Below are 25,432 nucleotides of genomic sequence, written 5' to 3'. Positions count from 1 at the left end.
TAGGCACTATACATAAACGTTGGCCTAGCAAGTCAGAATCGCCATGTAATTACTGCAAAGAATCGAAAATCTATTTTAGCTTTCTTGTCAAAAACCGATATTAACTGTAGCCATATGGGCAATGATCAAATCACAATCTTCCGGCCACTCGATGCCGACCAGCGGCCATATCGAGCGGGGCTGATGCTACACGATCGCTGTGGGCAGGCACAGCAGCGGGTATCCCGTCACCAGCCGCTGTACAAGGATTCAGCTGCACCAAGTTCATGCACAAAAGGCCTTAGCATTTTTATTTTTCACAAAGGCATACTACCAGCTTCAGGTGATACTCGAACACCACATACAACTCACTGCAAGGAAAGACAATATTCTTCTGGAGACTACACTGGCTAGTTCAGTCAATTGGGCAGAATTCAATTTCTGATGAAGTGATGCTTTCGCCGCTTTGTTTCAGCTGCAGAAACACTGCACCTTGTTAAAATTGCATCTCCACAAGCTCTGCTCAAGTGCTGTGAAGACTATACTCCATAACTCGGCAGTCTCGGGAGACTAAGAAACGAAGGGGGACCAGTGGGAGGCACATATTACACAAACCTTTAATGCCTGAAAGTTGACTGCTATTACAATACAATAAATTCATCAACACATCACAAGGTTTTTTTCTCAGTATCTTTGTCATCGTCCAAGTACAGCCAGCATCGTTCTTCGCGCATATATAATATGTATATATAATAAAACCATCTACAACTTTCATGTGTGTGTGTGTGTGTTTGGTGTGAGAAGGCCCCTGAATAAGCAAGTTCTTCCACGTCGAACACGGTGCCCCCCAGACAAAGCGAGGGGCTTGGGTTTTGAACTAGCAGTCTGAATCACAAGTTGGGATCCCCGCAGTGCCGTGTCCTTAAATATCTATATGTATACCCTTGGTTTGTCAGTGTCACATGCTTTTTTCGTTTCTTCCTTGTCACTTTTTTTTTTCTCTGACACACACACACCTTGACAACAGCGGTAGTTAGTGGTAGTATACAGTACTAATGGCGGTGGACACTCAAGAGCACGGTCCCATGGGGAGAAAAAAACTTGCAACAAATAATAAAAACTGAACAATGCATTATCATTATACTCATTCTAGCGAAACAAATGTACATATCAACACAACAAAAGTCGAGCAAAACGCAGGAGCAAAAAAAAAAAAAAGTAATGAACTTGGAAATGCACACTTTGTCACCACAGTGGGATGTTTTTCAAGTCTAAAAAACACATTCCACAATTGCAATCATTTGAAATTGAGGAAAAAAAGAAAAGCAGAGCAAAAAACGCAGGTCCAAACCACATTTGTAACACAGGGTGGAACAAATTGCCATGTAAAAGTATAAACACAACACACCATAGAAGGGGGGAAAGTGGCGGAAAACACAACCTGAGATTATAATTGTCACTAGGTGCTTTAACATCAAACTGATAATGCATTGCCTGCTGTCTTAGTCTTGGATAGGAAAACACCACCGTCATTTGTTTGCTGCATTAATAGTACTGCAAGAAGTGTAGTACAATAGAAGTTGCATTTACGGAGCGTGCTACCTCACAGGGGAAGTTTTTGCATCTACCAATTCCAATGAAGGCACCCCCCTTTCCCACATTTTGAGAGCTGAAAAATGTGCCACTTCCAACATCCCCATTGCTTCGTCAAAGATGTGTCACTAGTTGCATTGCATTGGCCGGGATTCTGAATGAAGCATTCCCCCCTTCCCTTAGCATGTGTGACACAACACTCACACAGGTCTGTGCTTGGGACCAAAAGCAACCAGTGCTCTTTTTTTTGTTGTTGTTGCCTTTACTACAAAACTAAACTTCCGGACGCACACACCAAAGACATCATGGAAAAGAGCAACAATAAGAAAACCCAAAAGGCAAAAAACAATGCGTGCACCATGTGTGCCAAGCAGTCGTCGATGAACAGTCAACGAACAGGGCTGCACGCTGCCTTTCTTCCTTTCTTCCTTTCAGACACAGGAGCAAGTTAAAGAGCTGCCAACGGGGGCAAGCCCTCCCGTTATTCTCACCAACAGACAAAGACACGTACATGAGTGCACAGAAAGTGAAGAACAAAAAATCATAATCACGGGTATATTTCTCCTTGCGCTCCCCCCTCCACCACCCTACCCCACCCGCACAAAAACTTGAAATTGCACCCAGCGCGAGTGAGCATGCATCGAGAATGCGGCAAGCACGCCCACACGCCACTCCACTGTGGTTGCAGCCGTACACTCGGGCACATGCCACACCCGCTAAGAGTCTCGGAATGAAGTAGGTCCGTTTGCACGGAGAGGCAGCAAACGTGGCACACACACAAGCGCACCGGCAGCAGCAGGCCCTGACACTCCTTTCGTCCCGGTGATTCTCGCACTTTTTGTTCCACTGTGGTGGCGGTCGCTGTTGCTGACGTTTTGTGGCACAATTCCGGGACGAGTTGCGTTCGCCATTGCGGCCGGCATTTTCTTCTCCCTTTCTTTGCAAATGCCACACGGGTTGGGCGGACTGTCCAAACATTGTTCACGCACAACAGTAGTTCAAATCTGCCCACCATCGTTGCTAGGTCACTTAGAGGAAAAAAAAAAGAAAGTATTCCTTCACCACAGTCCAATGGTGGCAACGACGGTCGAACGCAGAGAAAGGAGAATGGGGAGAGCGCACGCAACACAATAACTTAAAACTCGTTAGCTGATGAGGGGGATAATATTCATAGCAACGTGCAAAGGAACACCACATGCAAGTATGTCAAAATCATCACATCTTTGGAAACCCTGAGCATCTCAAAAGGGGACATTGAAGAAAAAAAAAACCTTTTCCAACAACATGTGTTCACACTTCACATTTACATAACGTGCCGACGTGCACGACACACACAGGTTTGAGACACACAGTACACACACCCTCCTGTTCTCCTTGGACGTACACGTTATACACTCAATGCGCACGTGCGTGCGCGAGAAAATATATACGAGCGATTAATAGGAATACTAGTTCATAGTAACAATTGCTGTGCACATCTCACCAACAAAAATCACATTGGCAACAAGTTTCTTGTCTGCTTAGTAATCATACAATATTGTGTACCCATGGATAAGCCCACGCACCGTCCCTTTTGCCACAAGCCCCACCTACCCACCAACGTTGCACACACCACCACCAGGACACAGAGTACGTTAGCGGATAGCGTGAGGGAACAAAAAGCGAGGGCTGCCAGCTACTGGCTTGCGCACTGAATGGGCTCTCATTGGTGGCAAGACATTGCTGCAGGCATTCTCCAGATCTCCCTTCCCCTCCCTCCTCCCCTGCCTTGTGACGATCCGTGCCATCGTAGCCTGCGTTTTTAAGTAAGATAAGCAGTGGGAGAGGGCACCAGGAGGGGGGTTAAAGCGACGGCAAAGGCACGTTGTCCGAGCACATGCATGCCTGCTCTGTCGAGTGCTTGCGGAAGGAGCCGCTCTGACTAGGCGCCCCTGGCTGCTGCTGCTTTTGGCACGCGGGTGGTTGGGAAAAACTGGAAGGGGAGCAGATGGCAGGGGAGGGCAGCGGGTTGCCCTAGCAACTACACAGACGAGCGAAAGGGCCTCAGCCCTGATTGTCTGCCTTAGGGGAATGGTGGGGTTGTCTTCATCATGCGGGGTGGGGAGGGGGGCACAGCGGTAGCTAGTTACTTTGAGATCATCCACTGCTGCTGCCACCGGACCTGGCACCATCTCCACTCTCTACAGCGCCCTCCCGGACCCCCTGCACCCCTTCGTTTGGAACACCCGTGCGGGCACAGTTATCACTTCGTGGCTGATGCAGGTTCTATGCCTAATAAAACTCCCAGGCCTCCTCCTCTTAATCAAAAATGCAGCCGCCTATTTGCACAGAGATGACACTGCCCCACACCTCCTGCAGATGCAAAACATGCACTTTTCTTTTTGTTCAATTTTTTTTTTATCTTTAATTTACATTGAGAGACAAATAAAAATGCTCCTCCGCAAGCCCCGTCCGCGAGAAACCCCAAGAGGCACCAACACTGGCAATTAAACTTTTCAGTTGGAAACAAGCTTTCGTTTTTTTTTTCCCCACAACAATCAGAACAAAAAAGTGTACCGAGTCACTGAGCCACCGCAGATAAAAACACGAAAAAACAACGAAAGAAAAACTGCCCAAAAAGGTATGCCATGTTTTCTGTGGAATCGATGGAGCGAGACTCGAACCCAAGCAGCCAGTGCGGTATCGCTTCAAATGTTGACCTAGTTAAGTGTTCTGAAAAATAGAGGTTAGCCAAGCTTGTTCTCTCAGAGTCTGGCACAAGCAGGTACCTCGTTTATGTGTCACGAGCAGTTGTCAAAACAAAAATTAAAATGTTAACAAGAAATGCACAGGTGGTCATGCAGTGGCGACAGCTTTGCAAAGAGAGACCGACCCCCCGTGGCACGATACACCCAACCCCACCCTGGTAAAATTTCATAAGGTAACGCCACCGAGCAATTAAAATCAACACGAAAAATGACACCGCTGAACACACTTGGAAGAAGCTGATGGACGAGTCCTACTAAAGGGTAGGTTGCACTTCCCCACCCCTAACATGCATGAGCAGGGGAGACAACACAGAGCATGAGGAAGGTAACGTTAAATAGCTCTTTTTCTCTTTCTTCTGTCTCTGCAAGATTCAGGCCACAAATGAAGTGAGCTTTGCTTGAACCAGTCCTAGCTTAACCACTGAAGCCCAACCCCAGCGAACCTGGAGGGCCAGTGGCGAGTGCAGGACATGATACAATGATTATTCATCAGGTATACGGTGTACATCGGCAAAAAGACACGTGGCGATACAACTAACAACTTCTCCCAGGTGAGGAGGAGGTAGTCTTGAGATTTTTCAATATTTCATTTTTTGGCTTGCCATTTCTCAGAGGAAGAAAGACACGTGCTTCAGCCGACCACCACGGCTAGCTGAATAGCTACTACGTCGATTGCCGGCAACGTTTGCATGAGAGGGGAGGAGGGGGGGGGGGGGATGAAATAAAAGGAACCGATGATGACCTGTGACGACCAGACACACACAACCCTGCCACAAGCTAATAATATGTTTGAGTACCTTCGGCTATTAAATGCTTGTGTTAAACCGAGGCAGCCTGATCCCTGGTCAGCTGCTACAACTAATTGTTCCGCTTTGGAAAGCCCACCAGAGGAAACAACCAACCCGCCTTGGCCACAGTCATGATTGTGCTCCCCACCATGGGCCGCACTTCAACAATTCGATCAACAAGGGACGACCAGACTGCTGTGCAGCCAAGACGTACGACACTGAATGACTAATGGGCTTGGCAGTAGTACCATGCATCATCGCAGATCGACCAGAAAAAGAAGTTTATACACACGAGGTCTCGATATGACCTCCCCTCATCCGGCCATGGGGGAGTGACGATTCAAGGACATCAGCTTTCGAGCAACTCTGTGAGGATAGGCTGTGTCCTTTGCACGTGATTGCTGCGTATTTATGCACTTATTAATTTCTTCTTAAAGCTACGTTGTTCTGTTTGTTCTTTTGTGAGTCTTTTTTTTTTTTCCAGCACCATAGGAGCAAAAAACAACAGGAAGTGCAGCCGCTAAGTTTTGGGTGCAAAGCACCTGGGCTCCCCAGACTGGCCCGAGGCAAATGGACAACCTTGCGACCGTCAAGGGAAGAAAGAAAAAAAAAAAAAAAAAAAAAGGAAAAATGCGCTAATGGACAGAATATACTACACTCGACAGCTACACACAAAAAAAAAATCTGTAGGATGGCACTATGTGCGGGAATACCCCTGCGGCAGAAAACTCTATGATGAATGCAACATAATAAGAATACAAATTTGAATTATATATAAAGCTGGCTGTGACAAGAACATTTGAATTTTGGGATAAACTAGCATGACGCGTGCACGCACAAACATGCACAAGACACTGCACACGCACACACACGTATGCAAAGCTGAGTGGCACAAGTAACCATTGCGGGCGCCGGAGAATCATCACAATCAAAGTGCATCCCCTTCTCTCAGCCTTAATGTGGCTGCACGTGCCAGTGGTTAAAACTGTGCCAGGAAGCAGTGCCCCGACCGCAGAAAGGGTCAGTGGGAGTGGCAGTAATGGGGAAGAGGGTAGAACTTAAAAACACAAAACTCCAACCCACGATGAGGAGGCAATGTGTCGTCGTCATTCATTTGGAAGTACAAACCCCGACCATCCGCTGTCTGGTCACCTCCTGCCCCTGCAGACACCAGACAAGCTTTGCCCTGGCCAACACTGGCAGATGGAGCGTGCATTTTGCAGACCTTTTTTTTCCCACCTTAAGGCACAGAAAAAACAGTTGTTGTCCTTGCGGCATTTCGGCAACTCAAATTCAGGCTTGCAACTGGAGAGAAGGCCAGATTGCATATGCATGCATCCCTGCTGTTCTAGACGGCAAAAACACACACTGCCCCGACACCATGTAGCTAACTGCCAACACTTGTCTCAACATTCGCACCCTCGTGCCCACATTCCCCGCTACCACAGACGCGCAAATGTGTGACACCATCCAGTCCTCCACACCCCAACCTTAGCGACCCCCATTGCTCTTCAGGAGGAACACCTGCCCTGCGCGGCTACAAAATGGAATGCAATTGAGAGCGTCCCGGCTACAGCCCGGAAGCACCAAGCTTTGGCATGGAGGAGATTTTCCTCAAACAAAGCAGCGTAGGAAGTGGACGCCCCAAACTATGTACAAGCACTCTACTAGTCCCCCCTAATAGCTGGCCCAGGGGCAACAAGCACCACTGCCCCTTGTCCTGCTGTGTTAATCTCATTTTGCCACACCCACAACGCGAGATAGAACAAACCCTGACGGCCAGATTACCTTGACAAGGCAGCAAGCACCCAGCCGTCTACTGAGACCAGTTTGAAAAACAACCCCCCCAGCTCTCACACACACACTTCCATCAACCCATAAAATGCGCACTCGTCCTTTCACCACACACACACACACACTAGAAATGCCGACGCACATCTCGCCTGGAATCAACGCTAGCTGCCGCTATACCTGCGACGGCACACCCCGTCTCTCCGGACAACTTTGTACACAACTGAGAAGGGCTTGCAAGAACCCGGAAACATCTTTGTCAAGAGGGTGGCACCCTCCCCCTGTACTTTGACTGCTCACTAGGCGGAAGTGACTAATCATTGCCTCCTCCGAGAACACTCCCTTCGTGGGCAAGGCTGCTGGTGCGAAAAGCGCAGTGGCGTGCCCGCCCAAGTCCCGCCCGTATTCTTGAGCAGACAGCAGTGCCCCACACTAGAGTATTACGTGCTTCTCTGTTTTCCATGATATCCGCTGCTGCTGTGTTCCGGCACCGACAAGAGACTGATACGTGTTTACACTACGACGCACGCACTCAAAACACACACGCGCAGACAGGTGCACACAAGCCCATCACCGTCAAGGAACCGCGAGCACCCATGCATGGCGCGATGCCGCAAGAGAGATTCCACCACTAATGCACTTGGCTCTGGAAAGCGACGAGCAAGCGCGCCGCGAGAGGTTAGATTCCAAACGACGCACCCCTTTTCCCCAACCTTCGAACAACTTGCACAAGCGGGTGCACCTGTCCACCTTTTTTTTTTTTTTTTGGTTCCGCATCTCATCAGCAGAGATGCGGCTTTTTGTTTTTTCTTTTTAAGTCATTGCATTTTCTACAAAAAGCTCTGGGAATGGGGGACGACGACAGCTCCCCAAAAATGCACATGGCAACGCTTGGTACACGCCCCACCGCGGTTGTCCCACACTCCGCGTAAACCGAGTGTGACAACAGTTAGGTTTATTACCTTTCCTTTTAACAGTGCTGGGTCTGCCTCCCGAACTTTGGATGAAGGAAGCAGCCCGAATCTCACTAAAAAGCATAGCAGATACACACACACACATTACATACACATACTGACAATCTGTACAAAGAACGAGAGCATAGGAGAGAGAGAGCAGAATTGTATGGAGGGACGAACAAGGGCCACAAGGAGGGGCGCTCTCATCTCTCCAGGCTTCGTCTATACTTTGGCCCCAGGCTACGTTGCCACTACACCAACCGTCCCCTCACTTTTAAACTGCATCAGATGTGCCGCGCACGTGCGCGCACACGCAAACATGAGGCGACTGCGTTAGTGTCGAGAAGCGAGACTAAACAAAATAGAACCCCAAGAGACGCGCACTTGAGAAAGGCAACAAGAAGCTCGACTTGACTCATTAAAAACTTGCAAAAAGGAACCAGGAATGGCCGCATCCAGGCAGAGAGAAAAAGGCAGACTTCGTAGCTGCCGCATCGTGACAGCACAAATGAGAGAGAAACAACAAAAGTCAACCTTTTGATCGCTGGCTTTGAGGACATAAACAGATAACCAGCAGACTACCAGACACAATGCTTTTGCAAGCAGGTACTACATGCAGACATGCGACAGGAGCAAAGGAAAAACCAAACACAGAACCACCAACACATGCTGGCCACAGGTCGCACTCAATTGCCACTTTTAAGTACGGAGAAGATGCGGAGGAAAAAAGAACCAGAGATGTCACCTGGCACTGAAAGCTGCCCATCAGCCAGGACAAAAAGCTACGCACGAAAAGCCACTGTGACCCGACAGAAATGAAAGCACCAACAGGACAACCACACGCAAAAATATACACATCACTGTCCTTCACCTGTGACAAGCTGCTTTTACAGTTTTCAGTGGACACGCAACTGCTCCCGTGCGACCATGAGCCAGCACAGGAAGAAACAGTCCAGAGTTAACAACGTGGCAGAACCACTCCAAAGAAACGGGACACTGCCGGCAGATGGGCCTCGTTGAGCTGGCATGGCAAATACAACACAGCTAAGGAAGAGATGAAGGTAAGGATTGTGCTTAGAGTTCAACGGAGCTTTATTTTCTACATTGTTTTTAAGTTTTGCCAGTCCTGAGGGGGGAATATAAAACAAAAAAGTGGAGACCAGGTCAGGAGATGTATTGCACGTTACGCACAAGATGCATAGATTGCCACACCAGTGTGCCTGAGAAGAGGCATTGCGTTATATGTATAGTAGTAGAGAGATGATGTTGGGCCTTGCGTGTGTGTGGTTCCCCCACCACCTTTCCCACACTCTCCCCACCCCGAAGCACTTTTGTGGGGAGGCAGGGGGGGTGGGGGACGAGTCGGAGACCCAACATTTGCGACAGGGAATCCCTCCTACCTGGGGCCCCCTCCCCGTTCCGACGAGCAGAGGAAGCGGGAAAGGGGGCTTGAGCTACCAACGCGTCACCATGCAAGGGGGACAGCCGGCCCTCAGCCAAAAGCAGAGCGGAGACAATGTGTGCGCATTCCAGGAGAGCCGGCCTTCCCCTCGCGAGAGAAAAAACACCCGATGACGCACTTGTGATCAGAGAGCAAGAGTTGTCGATCAAAGGGAGAGTTTGCGACAGCGGCAAGCAAGGCCACACTAGCAATCGTGAGCCCTGCTGAAGAGATAGATATGTGAGGCCCTTCTCAAGACTCGTCCAATGGGAGTGGCAGGGGGTGGCGGCAGCCCAACACAGCGGGAGCGCGGCAACACCGAGATGCACTCTGGAGGAACCAAACGCCAGCGCCCGGAAGGCTCGAGGAAATGCGACCACGTCCACAGTGTAGCGGGGGGAGGGGGGAGCATAGAGAACGCTCACGTGCGAGAAGCGGAGGACGGGAGAACACTTTGCTACTTAGCCCCCAGTTTATTGCGAAGGTAATGGGGTAAGAGAGGAGGATTGTGCCCTGCACGCTCCGATATGTCGCTGTGTTGCCTGCACCACCCAGTGCTGCCAACCGCACACCCACCCGCCAGCTTCACCTTGCACCATCACTGATTAATAACCAAATACCATACTGCCAAAAAAAAAGAAAACGAAAGAAAACGAGTTTTGCTGCATATGGCTGACAGGTGGCGCAAGCTGGCCTCGCAATGAACGCTCTCCTAACACTAGATCAAGCACACTCCAGAAGAAAAAAAAAAACAATGCTTATTTCTTCAGCCGAGCGCCCAAGGCTATGGGGCGCTTGGCGTCCATTTCACCTAAGGCTACACTTCTCCGCACTGCCATGCATCTATCAACATAATCAGTGTCGTCATTTTCGACTGCGGCAATAAAACTGGCACTTCATCTTTTTGGTTTTGAAACAGAGGCAAGCCCAGCCCAGATTTCAGCCGCCTCAACACAATGCAGAGGCAGTGAGGCAACATCTAGCCAGCGCTGCGGTCGGTCCCCAGCCCAGAACAGAGAGGAGATCGTCTAGTACACAAGAGGTTACTTCTCTCCATCGAGTGGGGGCAGCACCGTCACTGGCCTGCGGAAATCGATACCGCGCAACGCTGTGGCAGAAATCGTTGATTCGGCTTCGTGGGCCGCCGCGCGTAGAAGGAAACGACAAGCAACGCAAATGCGAAGGAAAACAAACAAAAAAACATTAACAGCAGTGGGAATGATGACTACTACTGCAACACAGATAATAAAACGCAATGTTCACAAAAAAAAAAAAAAGTTCACCTGTCCATGAAGGTATCACACTTTGGCAGTCGTCGCGCGCCGCTGACACGACACCCTCCCCCCCTTGTGCATGCCAGAAGACAAACGTCATCAACCATAATAAAAACTGAAGACATACACATTGTGCAGAAGAGCAGTGTTCTCTCGTAGTTATCTTTTTTTTTTTTTTGCTTTTTCAAAGTTTTTTCTTACACTCTTTAGTCACGTGTAAAAGGTGGTCAATATATATATATATAATATATATGCGTAATATCAATATATATATATTTTTTATGTGTGTTTGTGTATATACTATTTTCTCATCTTGATTGACTTTCCCTCACTAGCAACAGGCAAGCATATGCAATCACACCCACACACATACACGCGACGACAGAACGAGAGAATTAAAACGGAGAAACAGGCCGGTCCGTGTCATTTTGGCATTCTCAAAGGGCGCACAGCGGCGGCATAAGAGGGGATGGCGGAGGGGGAGGGGAGAGGGGACACGCACACGACGTAAGACCCATACACAAACAGACCCAGGCGGATGAAGGGGGCAGGAGCATGGTGGGTCACTAGAGCCCAGCTCCCTACCCCCCACAAAAGCGGTTATCACAAAGGGGCCGGCAAGGCACCGGCATGCGCGCTCCTTCGCCGTCGCAGTAGTTCCGGTTTCTCTTGCTTTTTTTGCGCCACACCGGGCACTCACATGGACTCGCCGCTGAGCAGGTCACCAGGCAGGAAGGAGTTGAGCGAGGACTGGGGCCCACCGGGGGCGCCGTGGTCGTGGTCGAGGCCAGACGGGTTGGAACCCCCAGCCTGGCTGGTTTGGGGAGCGGCCCAGAGGCCTCCCCCAGCACCAGGGAACGACCACAGATGGCTAGCATTGGACGACGACGACGAGACGGCTGCCGCGGCCGAGGAGGCGGGCGGCTGGGCTGTGTTCCAGGGCTCGGCAGGCTGCTTGCCAGGGCGGCCCGGGGCGTACTGCTGCAGGGGAGGGCGCTGTGCCGGGTGGAAGGCAGATGAGGAGGAACCCCAGGGCATCTGGTGCTGGGGCTGCTGTGAGGGGTGCTGCCCTTGGCCGTTGCTAGCCAGCTGCAGGAACTGGGCCACCTCAGACTCGGACGGGATGTAGGCCAGCATGGTGGTGTTGGAGAGGACGCAGTTGTGCAGCGCCGACTGGGCCTTAGCGGCCTCCTCGCGCGACCCATACTGGGCCAGGGCCAGGCCATGCTTGAGGAACAGGTGAAAGAGCTGCAGTGGCCCGTGCTGCATGCACAGGGTCTTGAGCGTTGAGCCGTCAATCTGCGGGGTCAGGTTCTTGAGCACCAGGAAGGTGCAGCTGCTGCCCTGCTGGTCCCAGCCTGAAGAGGAGAGGCCAGGGGGCGGCCCGCGGGTCTTGGGCCCCACGTTCCAGGGGTCTGAGCTGGGTGCCTGCTCCGAGCCCCAGCTGCTCTTGGAGGCATTGCCTTTGGAGGAGCCTGCGCTGCCATTTCCGCTCCTGCAAGAGGGCATAAGGTCACAAATGGCCCCCATCCAGGGCAACATCAACTACAAAAGGTCCCAGAGCTAAAAAAATGTTGCCAGGTGCTAAAGTTGTCTGCTCTGACTAAACTCACCCGTGCATGGCTGGAGTGAATGCCCACGTGCTGGAGGTCAGCGAGGCCAGGGAAGCGACGAGGGAGCCCTCCCCTCCTGGGGGACTCTGCTTCCAGCTGCCAAACAGCTCAGAGTCCTTGATGGTGTTCACTGAAAGAGGCGAGCGCACCACGCTCCCTGGTGTCAGATGCGGGTCGTCCTCGGCACTCTTAAGTGCCGAAGCCCCCTTCCATGGCTTCCCTGGCTCGAATTCTGCAACCAGGTCGCTCAGGCTGTAGCCAGCAGCATTAGAATCCTTGGCTTCGCCAGGTGATGATGTGCCACCACTTGTACCGCTGGTCGTGGGTGGTGCGTCAGGCCAGCCATCCTGAGAGCATGCCCCAGTTGACCACGGCCCATCCGAGCCGCCGAGGAATGATGGCAGACCTGTGCCAGTCTTCGAAGCGGGACCAGGAGCTCGACTGAAATCCCCTCCGTTCTGCTGCGGAGCTTTGTTTTCCTCATCGAGGCTAGATGGCAGCTTCCACTGGTTCAGGCGCGACTGCTGCTGCTGTTGCTGCTGGGAAACGGCGTCTTTGAGGTTCAGGTCACGGAAGTCTGTGTGCAGGCCCTCGGTACCTCCGGGCTTGCCACCAAGGAAATCCTGCGGTGTGGAGGGGCCACCACCCAAACCAGCAGGGGGAGGTGGAGCCGCATGGGGTGGCGCCTACACACCACACAGCTTGCATATTACCACCCACTGCCAAAGCTACATCAATACACAACTGCCATGGGTAAAAGAGACCTCACCTGCTGCTGGGGTGGCTGGGGTGGTGGTGGTGGGGGCAGCTGTTGCTTGAGGAAGAGCGCCTGTTGGGCAGCAATCTGGTTCTGCAGGTTGAGGATGCGCTGCTTGGTCTGTGTCAGCTGCACGTTGAGCTGTAGTGGTGGGCCCCCCTTGGCATGCACCAGCTGCTGCTGCTGCTGCAGCTGGTGCAATACCTTGATCTGCTGCAGCAGCTGGTACAGCAGCTGCAAGGTCTGCGGCGCCAGCGGCTGGTTCAGAATCTGCACAGAGAGGAAGGACGGGTTACCGCCGAGGCCACTGCGTCAATCCTGACATGCACTTCCCTACCATGGCGATACTGCTTTCCCAAACAGTATGAAACAGTAGTTCTTCCCTAAACCACTTCACCCAAATCACAGCAACATTTCCACACACAGCTTCCTTGACAGTGCAGCCACATACTGGAATATCAGCTAAAAAACACAAATGTTCACATCACAAGTGCCGGGAATCTTTTTGCCACATGTCAAATGCTTACTTTTCCAAAAAGCAAATGAAGTCGCCGACAGATTTTTCGGACCCTCGAATGGGCGAAAAAGCATGCCAAAAACCAGGCAGTCCAAAAAAACTAATTCACACTAAAAACATTGCTTTATTTAACGAGCAGCTTGAAAAACTGGTCAAAGCGCACATGAGCCCTGGCTGCTATTTTGGCCTTCTCTTCACGTGTGCACCCCGAGTATGTTCTGTGATTTTTGCTTGGTGCCCCGACACCGTGGCACCAAGCAGGCAGTGTCACATAGCGCCGCCTTCAAGCGGAGAGTTGTACTCATTACAAAGGAACCACCCAATCTTCCAGGCGGGACTTCGGCGTGGATGAAAAGAATGCTCGCCTTACGCTTTGGCTTGTAGCACTTCCGTGGTCACTGGAAGTGCTGCTGCTCTCTGCGACTCAACGAACTCAGCCTGTGCTGACACTACTTCGGGATGGCGGCCTTTCTTCGGGCCCGTGAAATTTCGTCGTGAAGTAGTGTCAGCACTGGCTGAGTTCGTTGAGTCGCAGAGAGCAGCAGCACTTCCAGTGACTACGGAAGTGCTACAAGCCAAAGCGAGAGAGAGCTGGCAAGAGAGCGAGGCATTCCATGGGACCAGTTCAAAGCCACTGGTTGCAGAAGGTCATGAAGCCCTTTGGTTTCGGCTTCCATGTCGCACGTCTATCTGTCAGAAGCTGCTGGGAGACTGAAGAGAAGCTGATTTCATTTCAGAGATTCATTATAAAGAAGAGGATAGTACACAGCTACGCCCCCAGGGCAAATGGGAAATGGTGACCAGACGCCCGTATGGTTTGAAGTGTCAGTGGCGTACACCGTCAACGAAAAAGGTGCGAAGGAGGTGAAAGTGCGCTCGGCCAGATACGAGATGCGGTGCATCAGGCGATGCTGTGGTGCACGGCCGAAGGCTAAAGCTGCCTACCCATATCATTTTCAAACGAAAGACGCTTCCAGCTCAAGAGTTTCCAAGAAGCGTATCGTCTGCGCCAATGAAAATGGATGAATGACGAGTGAAAGTGGATAAGAATGGTGTGGCAGTGGGTGTGCAGGGGCCCTCTTGGGCAAGCATTCCCGTCCTAGACTCGTACCACGGCCACTTGACTGACTATGTAAAAGCTGCGCTTGCCAATGCCGGTACCGACGTCGCTATCATATCTAGCATGGCATGACAGGCCAGTTACAGCCTCTAGATGTATGCCTCAATAAGCCATTTTAGGATTGGCTGCGCAAATATTCCCTGGATTGGCCTGGTGAAGAGCGCGAGCTTACACCCAGGGGTGGTGTCAAGCGTGCATCGCTGGGAGTCGTGGCCAGTTAGATTTCTGCAGCCCGGGATGATATCCTGGAAAGCTTGGTACTGTGCGCATTCCGCAAGTGTTGCATTTCAAATGCACTTGATGGTACTGAATACTGTGCACTCTACGAGGAGGCCAGCGATAAAGAAGTCAGCGATGATGAGGACGAGCAAGCGGGAGCCTGTTAATGTAAATAAATGTTGTGTGCGCGCTGCACTTCATATTCACAGCCGGTTTTTTCAATCGGCGTACAACCAAGGTAAGCTTTTTTTCCCTCTTCTGCGGACTTAACTTTCGAGTCACGGCTTAGAATCGTGGCTGGCCTAGATTCAATAGATGTCGTCTGCTGCTTGAGTTCACAAAGTCACAACGGGAGGAGAAGCTCCCCAAATGGCACCCCAAGTACTTTTTATTGTGTACCCGCGTATCAATAGATTCTCCACGAGAAGGCAGCAACTATTCTCTTAACAGCAAGGACGGAGACATCGGGGCTTCCGCATTATTTTTTATTCTCCTATACTTTAACCCTTTCACTGTCACGAACGTACAGGTACATTCTTTATTGTGCGTTCAAAACTTCGCGCCAAGCTGGCGAGCTTAGACAGGCTGCGCCACCTGTCAAATCTTCCGACAAGTTCGTATTTTCGCCCCGTGTCGTATTGGTGCGCACATACTGAAGAGTATGGAGCGACTGTGCCCACCCCCGCCACCTTCTTTGCTGGGGGGCACAGTCGCTCCGCGCTCGCTACTGTATCAGGCTAAGCGATCACGAGGCGCGCATGCGGTTACGGGTTCAAGGGTTGTTCTGCTATCTGTCACAGAATTGCAGGTTTTATTTCTATTCTATCAGCAGACACGGCGCGTCGCATTCAGGGGCTCGCGCCGTTGCCTCTCCAATAAGTCGACAAGACTCTATCGCTGCTTTCGCTGCAAAGTCAGCCAATGCACTGCGCGTAGGCAATGCCGCTTCTCTCCGCCCCATCAGAAACAGAGTGCTGGCATCGCGAGGCAAACTCCAGCTTCGGTTCCCTGTTGCAAAATGTTGCACAGGTCCCTTATGGGCCTCTCCAACGATGCTGATGGCCACGCCCTACAGCCGATTCGCAGATGCTTGACCAGCATTCTCAAAGAGCACATTAGTTGTGCCTTCAAGAAATGTGGGACACCGAATAGATGTCTTTATCAAGGGACTCTCTGCAAACGATATACTGGACGATAACGACCGCGAGAACACTTTCGTGGCGTATACACTGCACACAGAACTAGTTGCCAAGAAGTACGACCGCGGCGCACGCTAGCTGGCAGCTCGTGCGCTCCCGTACCCCTTCCGAGCTGGAAACAGCAAATTGGTTTTTAGAACAAACTGGGGACCCTGTGGCTTCTGTGATTGCCAGGGCAAATGCGAGGTGCTCTTCCCCTTATGATGCGTGAAATTCCGATCTAGCGTGTCGGTGCCAGAAGGGAAGCGAACCAACACACACACATACAAATGTCTGTAGCACTAAATTCGGTGCCTGGTGCGGGGCAGAGTTCGACGAAAAAAAGCAGAGTGATGCACCACAGGGCAACTGCAAAATGGAGTGCAAATAAGTACTTTTACCCATCATTCCTCGGACGTCCACAGCATCCTAACTATGCTACCCTGTCGCGGGGCCGCTTCCTCGGCCATGTGCTAACTGCCACGCCACCCAGACACGGCAGCGCGTCAATTAATGAGCTTTTTTTTTTGCACACAGACCTCTATGGAGCTTGGCCGCACTAAGTAGTGTCCGGCTCCAATTATTGAGGTTCGAATTAACGAGCCTTTACCACACATGTAGAAACCAGGGGTTCCCACCTGAGGGTTGAGGTGCCCTGCATGCACCGCCATCTGTATCTGCTGCACCAGGAGACGTAACTGTGTTGCGGAGGGCACATTTGGTTGGCCCAGGCGAGCCCCCATGCCCGCCGGACAACCCGCATTGCCCTGCGTGTGCAATAAAGCGACGCTGCAATTTTATTTCTACATCAAGACAACCTACCCCACTGGCCTCATCCAATGAAATTATTGCAACAACTATTATGCTAAAGGACAGCCCAGCAAGGGCATAGCCAGAGGATAAATGCCTTAATTTCGCCCATTTTTCTTTTTATATTGGTAACCTATAACCCCTCTCTTGAACCCTTGAAAAATATGTCTGGCTACTCCACTGCACCCACACCAATGACAAGCACGATGGTATCTGTCCTGGCATTGGATCACACAATGCTCAGCTTAGGTGCCTGCATTTCCAGAAGTCTCTACCTGGCTAGAAATGAAGGCTCGAGCTTGGACAGAGGCAGTCAGACTTGCACGGTGCACAACATGTGGTGACAAGTCCTTTCTTTCACTCCCGTTTTTCCTTCCCAGACTGCAGTGTCCAGCGCATGAAATTCTTCACCACAGGCACACCTGACATAACCCTCACCATCCAACCCGCATTTCTCTACCTCATCCTATCATACAAAGCCTTCGTGACCAACATGTAATAAATAATACCCGAGACCGGCCACTCCTGAACTCTCAATGATAACAAAAAACGATACCAGGGAGGCCAAAGTGTCGCCTCCACAATAAACAAGGCTTTTTAACCATAACTCCAAGCTAGGCGAACGCAAAGCAACTCACGGGGAAGTGCTGTTGTTGCTGCTGCTGCTGCTGCTGGTGGATTATCTTCTGCACGATGGCTGGGCTCAGGCTGCTAATACTGTTTCCTACCGTCAGACTAGAGTTCTGCCCACCCATCCCCGCACTGTTAAGTAGACTAGCTGGAGCATTCGAGCCTTGGTTGGAGCCCTGCAGGAACAAAGAACATCAGTTAGGAGCTTGACGAACCTGCAGTGCATGTTACATGGAAACAAGGCACAAGCAGGCAATGGCATTCAATGGACAGCACGTGGCTGCTGTTTTAGGGATTACAACTACCGTATTTACTCGAATGTAACGAGTCTTTTTTTTATAATTTCTGGCTGTCAGAGTCTAACCTCGCATTATAAGCAAATACTGTGATTCAGTTGGCTAGAGCAGTGCCAGGGTGCAGCCAGACTGAATTTGCCACCACTTGGTTTCGGTTTCCGCGGTTTTACGATGTTATGTTGGCAACATAGGTATTAGGGAAGCCAAATCAGCCAAATCCCAATTCATTCAAAGTAAAAATGTTGCGCTTTTTTTTTTCGTGGGCTCAGAATCACGTTGTCCCCTAGATACCGCACTTGTCGCATCTTTAGCAGTGGATTAGCGTGGTTACTTCTGTTCTTATTGCATTCCGCACGATAGCAACGCACTGTGCACGGTATGATGCTCGTCTCAAAAAGTCTTTTGTGATATCAGAAGGAATCGGAAATTCTGCGGCAGCTCAACGGCAGGACGTTACTAATCTACATTATGTGGATGGCAGATGTAGCGGAAGGTGATTTTTAAGCGTGGGCCTGGCCGCAAAGGCTTCCGAATCGTCTGGGGACGAGAGTGAAAAGGAAGACTCGGTTTCCGAGAACTCTGCCTCTGACGACGACGAATGAGCGTTTTTGATTAGACTGCAATGACCCTGGTGTCTATTAAAGGTACTTTTTCAAGTGCTTATCTCGCATTACATTTGTCATTTTATTTTTTCCCACTGCGCAGTATGGAAAGCCGCCCCCTCATGTTACATTCAAGGTCGCATTAAATTCGAGTAAACACTGTAAGTGAATACGTTCCAACAGTGTCTACAACACAAGCCTTTTTGCGTACCTTGACTGGTGGTGGCTTGAAGCCCTGTCCACCGCCATAGCCAGCACCAAACACAGGCAGCCCCTGGAAGCCAGCTGCAGCATGAAAACCCGCAAACGGTGCCTCCCCCAGCGGGCCATGGGGGTCTTCCTCGGGGCGCATCTTGGGACGGACCCCACCCAGACCGCAGTCCGAGCCGTCCAGTAGGCCAGAGTCCTGGGTCCCATTCCCTCGTGGTAGGGCCTTCAGGTCCACTGGGGTGACAGGCAAAGCAAAAAGCACAATATGCAACCCTACTACCCCGGCACAAAGGACCACTTCCATCCAAACACTGAACTCTACGAGTCAAGAGATTAAAAACGAACTGCGACAAAGTAGCTGTAATGAAGGGCAATGAAGGAATCGTAGGATCTTTACGGCCGCCTCTCAACATACCCGGGAAAACTTGACAAATGCAAGCATTCATGCTCACACACGCAAAAACTAACATCGGCGCAGAGCCAATTCCTGCCTAGGTCCAACCCAGAAATGCAAGACCAAGACTCCAAAGACCACAGAGCAGCGACAACGGTACTGACACTCACTTAGAGTGTCTTCGAGGTTCATTTGGTTGATACGCAGAGCGTTCTCCACATCTTCCTTCTTGAATCCCATCTCAGTGAGAAGACGGAACTGCTTACTCGCATAGATGAGGTCCTTGGTCAAAGGCTTGCCACCCTGCCAAGACAAAGAGACGATCAACAATGAGTGAAGGCCACCCTGTACTTGGAAAGAATGAAACAGTCCCGTAACAACTACATAACCCAATATAATAAATCCAAATATTATGAACCAGTGCTATATCAAACTCCGTCTAAATACATCAAGAAGCGGATGACCGCCAAATGCATATGCTGAACTGTCCAGCCCCAAGTTGTACTACATGCTTCAATGGCAGGCTCCACTACACGTACGATTGGTGGTGTTGCAGCGTTTGCTCCTAGGTTCACTCTCTAAAACACTCTGGAAGCATTGGCACAAACAGCCGTAACCCTGCAGCAGCCCATTGTGGGCTCCCTTCGTTCTGATGTCCTGGCTGTAATGCAAGAAAGCCACACCTGCGGATGTCTCACACCAGCTGCAACGTAGCCCCAGCAGTGTTGTATTTTCCAGCACCAGGGTCACCGCAAGTTCCTTTGAAACGGCACTCACCTCTGCTCCAGTAAGGGCCGCATGTGCTGCCACCCCCTCGCAAGTTCAGCTTTAACTACTAGCACGGTTTGGCAAAACGTCCAACACAGGAAGCACTGCACAATGAAGCGCCTGGTATGTGTACAACACAATTATGCCAATGAGACACCTAAGATAAATTTGAACAATAGTGACCTTTGTTTGCACAATGCACTCGCCCCTTTCCTTCCTGTTGCAGAACTGAAAACAGAGGCTCCATAATTCCCTATATATGAAACAACATTCCAGCTCAAGTGATAGGCAGTTTTGCATTTGGGAAACCTGTAAACCTTTCCAACCTGATTACCGTCCATATTCCTGGCTGGACTGTGTCTTGTACCTGGCGTAACCAATCCACTGAGCCTGTAGGAGACGCAAGCAGCAGCTCAAACTCGAGCCTTTGTTCCAATGACCTGTTGAGTTAGCTTCTCTGCAAGGACAAAAGCCTATCGCCTTCTCTGTCCTGCCTAGCCTTTGGTACATTGAGCAGGGATCGAGTGGTGTGGGGTTTTATGTCTCAAAGGGACTCAAGGCTATGAGAGACGCCGTAGTGGAAGACTCCGGAAATTTAAGGGGGGACACGGGTCTTTGGGACCAAAAAATGACCAAAAAACCGATTTTCTGAAAATGGCATTTTTGGAATCTGTGGCTATTAATCTACAAGTTCACCAATTTTCTTCTTCCAGAAGTCAGTATTTTCAGCATAATAACGAATTGAAATCATCGCGCGGGCTGAATTTGCGCAGCAGCAGACGATAAAACGGCACATTTTTCGTTGCGCGCAACTGCCGTTCCGCCGGACCGATCTCGGCCATGTTAGGCTCGTTTGAAAGAGCGCTTTCTGGGTTTCAATTTCCCGCCGCTAGCGCTTGTCTGCCCTCAATGGCCACTGAGAAAAATAACCACAAAGAAAAACGAAAACGCGGCATCTGATTCGCTGCTGAGCGCACGTGACTGCAACTGAGCCATCCGATTGGCTGATTCTATCGCACGTCGTCTGCTTGCGGCGGGCCAGCAGCCGTTGAAAGCGTCCGAGACGCCATTTTGTTCTGAGTCGAGACCGAGGCGAGACGATGCCCCTCAGTAAATTCCGCTCGCGCCACAAATTCGGCAAAAAGAAGAAGAGTGCGCGCGGCGACAACTTTCGGAACCGTCCTGCGGCACCCGAAAGCTCCGAGGATGTGCAGGAGCCAGCGGCAAGTCAAGAAGTCCCCGCGGCCGAAATAGGCCTAGCGAGCTCGGCGGCGCCTACGCCCAGCGGACGCGTCCGCCACGACACGACGATGCTGCAGCCTTCGGACTTGATTGAAAAGAAAAGAAAAGCCGAAGGAATGCTGCAGGAGCTGGGTTCAACCGCAGCGACGAAGAGGAAAGCGGATTTCATCGCCACTTCTGACGCCCGTCTTCTTGACGCGACCGGCGGTTGCCGTGCGGACGATACGACGTTCACTGTTGTGAGTTTGGAGTCGCTGAACGAACTGTTGTCTGCTGTGAAATGTAAAGTGTGTGGCGGGGATGTCCATATTTCAAAAGGAAATCGTGAATATGGTCTAGCCGTTAAACTCTCTCTCGCGTGCGTGATTTGCGGGGACATTTCATCGGCATGGAGTTCGCCGCGCGTGCAAGGCAGCCAGAAGATAAATCCGTTTGCCGTGAATATCCTTGCTGCACGCGCGATGCAAAGTACCGGACATAGGCAAACGGCGCTGAATGATGTGTTTGCGGCGATGAACATATCTCATCGTGGCCTGCACACGAAAACGTGGCAGGACTACGTAAAGAGTAAGCTGACGCCCGCAGCAACACGCGCAGCCGAAGGAGTGTTGAAAGACAGCGCCCGTTCTGTTCGGCAACTCTATAACGAGTTGAACCTTGACAACCCCGGGAACATTTCTGTCTCTTTCGATGGTTCATGGATGACCCGGGGTCATTCATCCCACATCGGTGTCGGCGCCGTAGTAGAACTTTTTACTGGACTGGTACTTGACTATGTAGTTTTCAGTAACTTTTGTGCTGGGTGTGAGCGTGGGCCCAAAGAAGGTGACCCGTCTTATGAGGCGTGGAAAGAAAGCCACTTGTGCCAAAAGAACACGGACAAAAAGTCCGGTGAAATGGAAGTTCAGGCCGGACTTGTTTTGTTCGAAAGGTCACTGGAGAAACATGGCCTTAGGTACACGACCATGCTCTCAGACGGCGATAGCCGCACATTTCTTGCATTGCAAGAATCAGCTGTGTACGGCTACATCGAAATCAGCAAAGAAGATTGCACAAACCATGTGCAGAAGCGGATGGGAACGGCCCTACGCAATGCAATTGCCAAGCATAAAGGTGATGCAAAAGAGAGCTTGAGTGGCAAAGGAAAGCTGACAGGCGACCTTGTCACCAAGTTGACATCGTATTACAGCTGGGCCCTGAAGTCCCATGCTGGAGATGTTGGGGCAATGCATAAGGCAGTGATGGCTACCTATCATCACGTAACCTCCAATGATACCGTGTCAAATCACACCCTCTGCCCGACAGGCGCAAACTCGTGGTGCCGCCAGAATGCTGCTGCAGCCAAGGGAGAGCCTGCTCCCAAGCACAGATACAGTTTGCCACCACATGTGTGCAAAGCACTTTTGCCTATTTATGAGCGTTTGGCAGACCCAAAGCTGCTGGAGCGGTGCCAGCAGGGAAAAACCCAGAACAGTAATGAAAGCTTGCACTCCCTAATATGGTCACTCGCACCAAAGGAGCGCCATGCGTCACTGTTCTCCGTTCAAGCAGCTGTTGCAGAGGCTGTTGTCCGCTTCAATGCAGGAAACCTACAAGCATGCTCAAAAATACTGAGTGAGCTAAATATGAACCCTGGCGTCCAGAATATCAGGAGGATGGCTGAGAAGGACAGGCGCCGAACAGCCGAATCAGTACGCAAGCGTGCCTCTGCGGAAAACATGCATCGGGCACTGAAAAAGCGGCATTCTAGTCAGCCCAAGCAGTCAGATTACATGCCTGGTGCATATTAGCTGTCTGCAAGTGTAAATATGCATATATCTTTTCGAAATTTTGAATAAATTGTGCCTAGTTTGTTTTTTCCCATTTTCTCAAAACTCAAATTTTGGACACTTGGCTGGTTTAGTTCGTCGATATCTCTGCATCTAGGACAGATAGAGATGTAATTCCTTTTTCTACATAAAGCTGAAGGTGCAGTGAATGCAATGATCGAAACAGAATTCTTTATTCAAGCTTCAAAAATTTTTTATTTTGCCAAGTTAATTGAAGCATGATAGGCACGTCTTGAAGGACAACTTTCAAAGTGCAGCAAAATTGCTAATAAGGGTAAAATGGAAAAACTGCTTTGATCATTGCACTCTTTGGTCATTGTACTGTACCGCCATGCATTAAAAATGATGTTTTATAGAGGCGTGTTTTTTGCGCGGAAGTACTAATTAAATGAATAATTAATATTATTATCTCGGGAATTAACTGACATAGAGAAAAACAAGTTACATTTTTGAAATCAGCATAAAAATCTGAACAAGAGGGTATGATTTTATCAGGATTGGCTTTAAAATAATGAAAATAGCTCTAAGACCAGTGTCCCCCCTTAAAACGCCTGAGATTCTTTTAACAGGCACCAGCATCGCACAGCAGACGGGCGCCTCACTTTTCGCCGCCATCGAAAAGTGGCCACTGCGGCTGGTACTGTCGCGCAAAAAGCATTCCAGCCAGCAGCATGACAGCAATCAGGTTCGAAAGGTCTACACTCCATTATTTCGTAGCAGTTACAAACGAGGAAGCCTCAGGAGGACGAAGAAGTGGTGGCCCACCTGTTTGGAAGGTCCACCCCAGGTGGATGTGTCGATCTGGCCATCGGCCCAGGAGGGTGGGCCCTTGGGCTTGGAGCCCCAGTAGGCCTGCTCGGGAGGTACCCCGCCCCAGGCAGCACTGCCCTTGTTGTGGTCCTCCCAGCCAGAGTCACCCCAGCTGGCCCCACCCCCGCGGGGGCCCTTGTTGCCGCCGCCGCCGCCCCAGACACCTTCCTTGGGCATCCGCAGCATCCCGGGCGGAGCACCGCCGCCACCGCTGATGGACTTCACCGAGGGCATGTCCTTCCAGTGGGACACCTGTGACACGTGCATGGCACGCTGTACGACACCGACACTCGGCAAGGTAAAACAACTGGCAGCACTCAACACGCAGGCACAAGCACACCACCTTTCACAGATGAACCACTGGCTTCATGCAATCCACACATCACCCCTAACACTTTCAAAACCCATAACGAATTTGCGATGCAGATTAGTTAGCAACGTGAAAACAAAGTTCAACCACAATAATGCAACTCCAGGGAAATCAAATGTTTATTTAAATTATGCTGAGCCGAAATTATTGACAGCCTTTTTTTTAGTACCAAACGCCAAGCACGAGTTCAGGCATAAAATTAAGATTTGGAATTGCATGAGTTTTGAGAATTACCCGGTACACCGTGCAAGTACTGGGATTACAACTGGCCACTCCATAACAGTGAAAGGTACACATGCCAGTTATTTTGGTTAACAGCTGAAGAAAGGCAATTACGCAATCCCTTGCGGGGACTATTAACGAGTCCCCACTTCTAATTACCGCACTAGAGCTATGAGTGCATTACCGTTCACCCACACACTCATTTTTTTCAAACTTGCAGCCAACACCACACATGGAAGCAATCATATCACAGTCCCGAATCCACGTTGGATGCCCTTACAGGGAACATCACTCGGTACAAATCCACTTTTGGCATAGCTCAGGGCACAAGTGGAGTGTCACCCACATTCCAACAAAGTGTCACAACAGGATTCCCTAAGCTATATGCCCGTTGATATGCTAGTTGTCAAGAGTTCTAAATAGGCTACGCACTCATCTTTAGCCAGTTTCAGCTACCTTGATAATATTAAAGCATTGCTTTTTCACTTACTGCTTCAAAACTCCCACTCAAATGTCCATCGCCATTTTTGCTATTGCGAAGAGCACTCTGCTTCCCAAGTTATTATCGTGCAGCCTCAATAGAGTGTTGCCTGAGATGGCAGAGCACATTTAACTTGCATGCTTCACAGTCGGCAGCAGATGTTTACAGCAGGCAGCTTAGTGGTAAAGATATAACCACTTTGTCACTCCGGCCATTCCCTTGGAATGCCTGCAAGCACTGAAGACATGCGTGCTCCACAGGCAATCAGGCAACCTTACAACATTTGTTCTCGAGCATATGCATGCAGCAAACTTCAGATGACAGCACCATATTGTAGGGATAGCCACTTCCCAAATGCCTCTCCAACCCAAAGAGTATAAAAAAAAAAAAAAAAAAAAAAAAGTGAATGCTGCTAAGGAGTCTAGTGGAAGTTGTAAGTCAAGGATGACATGCAGGACATACCACGGAATCCCTTTGCACACCATCTCAGAAGAAATATAACAGGCATGACAACAGTCAATAGGAAAAAAAAAAAAAAAAGGAAAGAACAAAAAACGAGCCAGAACATTGGTATCGTCACACGAATATTCACATTTTCAACCCTAATGAGATGCACAGAGTTCCTTGAGAAAAGAAATCATGCAAAAATTAAGCAACCAACCCAACTGCCAAAAAGTTACCACAAGACAACTAATTCCACAACTAACCAGTCCCCCTTCGAGCTCCAAAAAATGCAGGCTAACAACACTGAAATGCCCTAGCACTCATGGGCTGGAACCAAGACAATGACACTAA

General features: G+C 50.2%; 1 protein-coding gene across 6 annotated transcripts in view; it reads right to left on the bottom strand.

The window, feature by feature from the left end:
* Window positions 1-577: 577 nt before the first annotated feature.
* gw (trinucleotide repeat containing adaptor protein gawky) overlaps window positions 578-25,432 on the bottom strand; it is a 39,091-nt gene continuing 14,236 nt past the window's right edge. For 2 of the 6 annotated variants that reach the window (XM_084604013.1, XM_084604014.1), the window contains exons 8-15: window positions 23,520-23,837; window positions 19,086-19,218; window positions 18,523-18,755; window positions 17,422-17,589; window positions 16,612-16,740; window positions 12,952-13,209; window positions 12,183-12,868; window positions 578-12,064 (exon numbers count right to left, since the gene is read on the bottom strand). In XM_084604013.1, coding sequence (XP_084460139.1) covers window positions 11,266-12,064; window positions 12,183-12,868; window positions 12,952-13,209; window positions 16,612-16,740; window positions 17,422-17,589; window positions 18,523-18,755; window positions 19,086-19,218; window positions 23,520-23,837 — 2,724 coding nt within the window. In that variant the 3' untranslated portion in view covers window positions 578-11,265. The remainder of the gene's footprint in view (window positions 12,065-12,182; window positions 12,869-12,951; window positions 13,210-16,611; window positions 16,741-17,421; window positions 17,590-18,522; window positions 18,756-19,085; window positions 19,219-23,519; window positions 23,838-25,432) is intronic. The other 4 variants (XM_084604015.1, XM_084604016.1, XM_084604017.1 and 1 more) reach the window with 3 other exon arrangements.

Source organism: Amblyomma maculatum, chromosome 5 (genome assembly GCF_055883805.1).
Source record: "Amblyomma maculatum isolate TAMU_Amacu chromosome 5, ASM5588380v1, whole genome shotgun sequence".
NCBI lineage: Eukaryota > Metazoa > Arthropoda > Arachnida > Ixodida > Ixodidae > Amblyomma > Amblyomma maculatum.
Note: the sequence above shows the minus strand (reverse complement) of the source record. Positions and strands in the feature narration are given on the sequence as shown.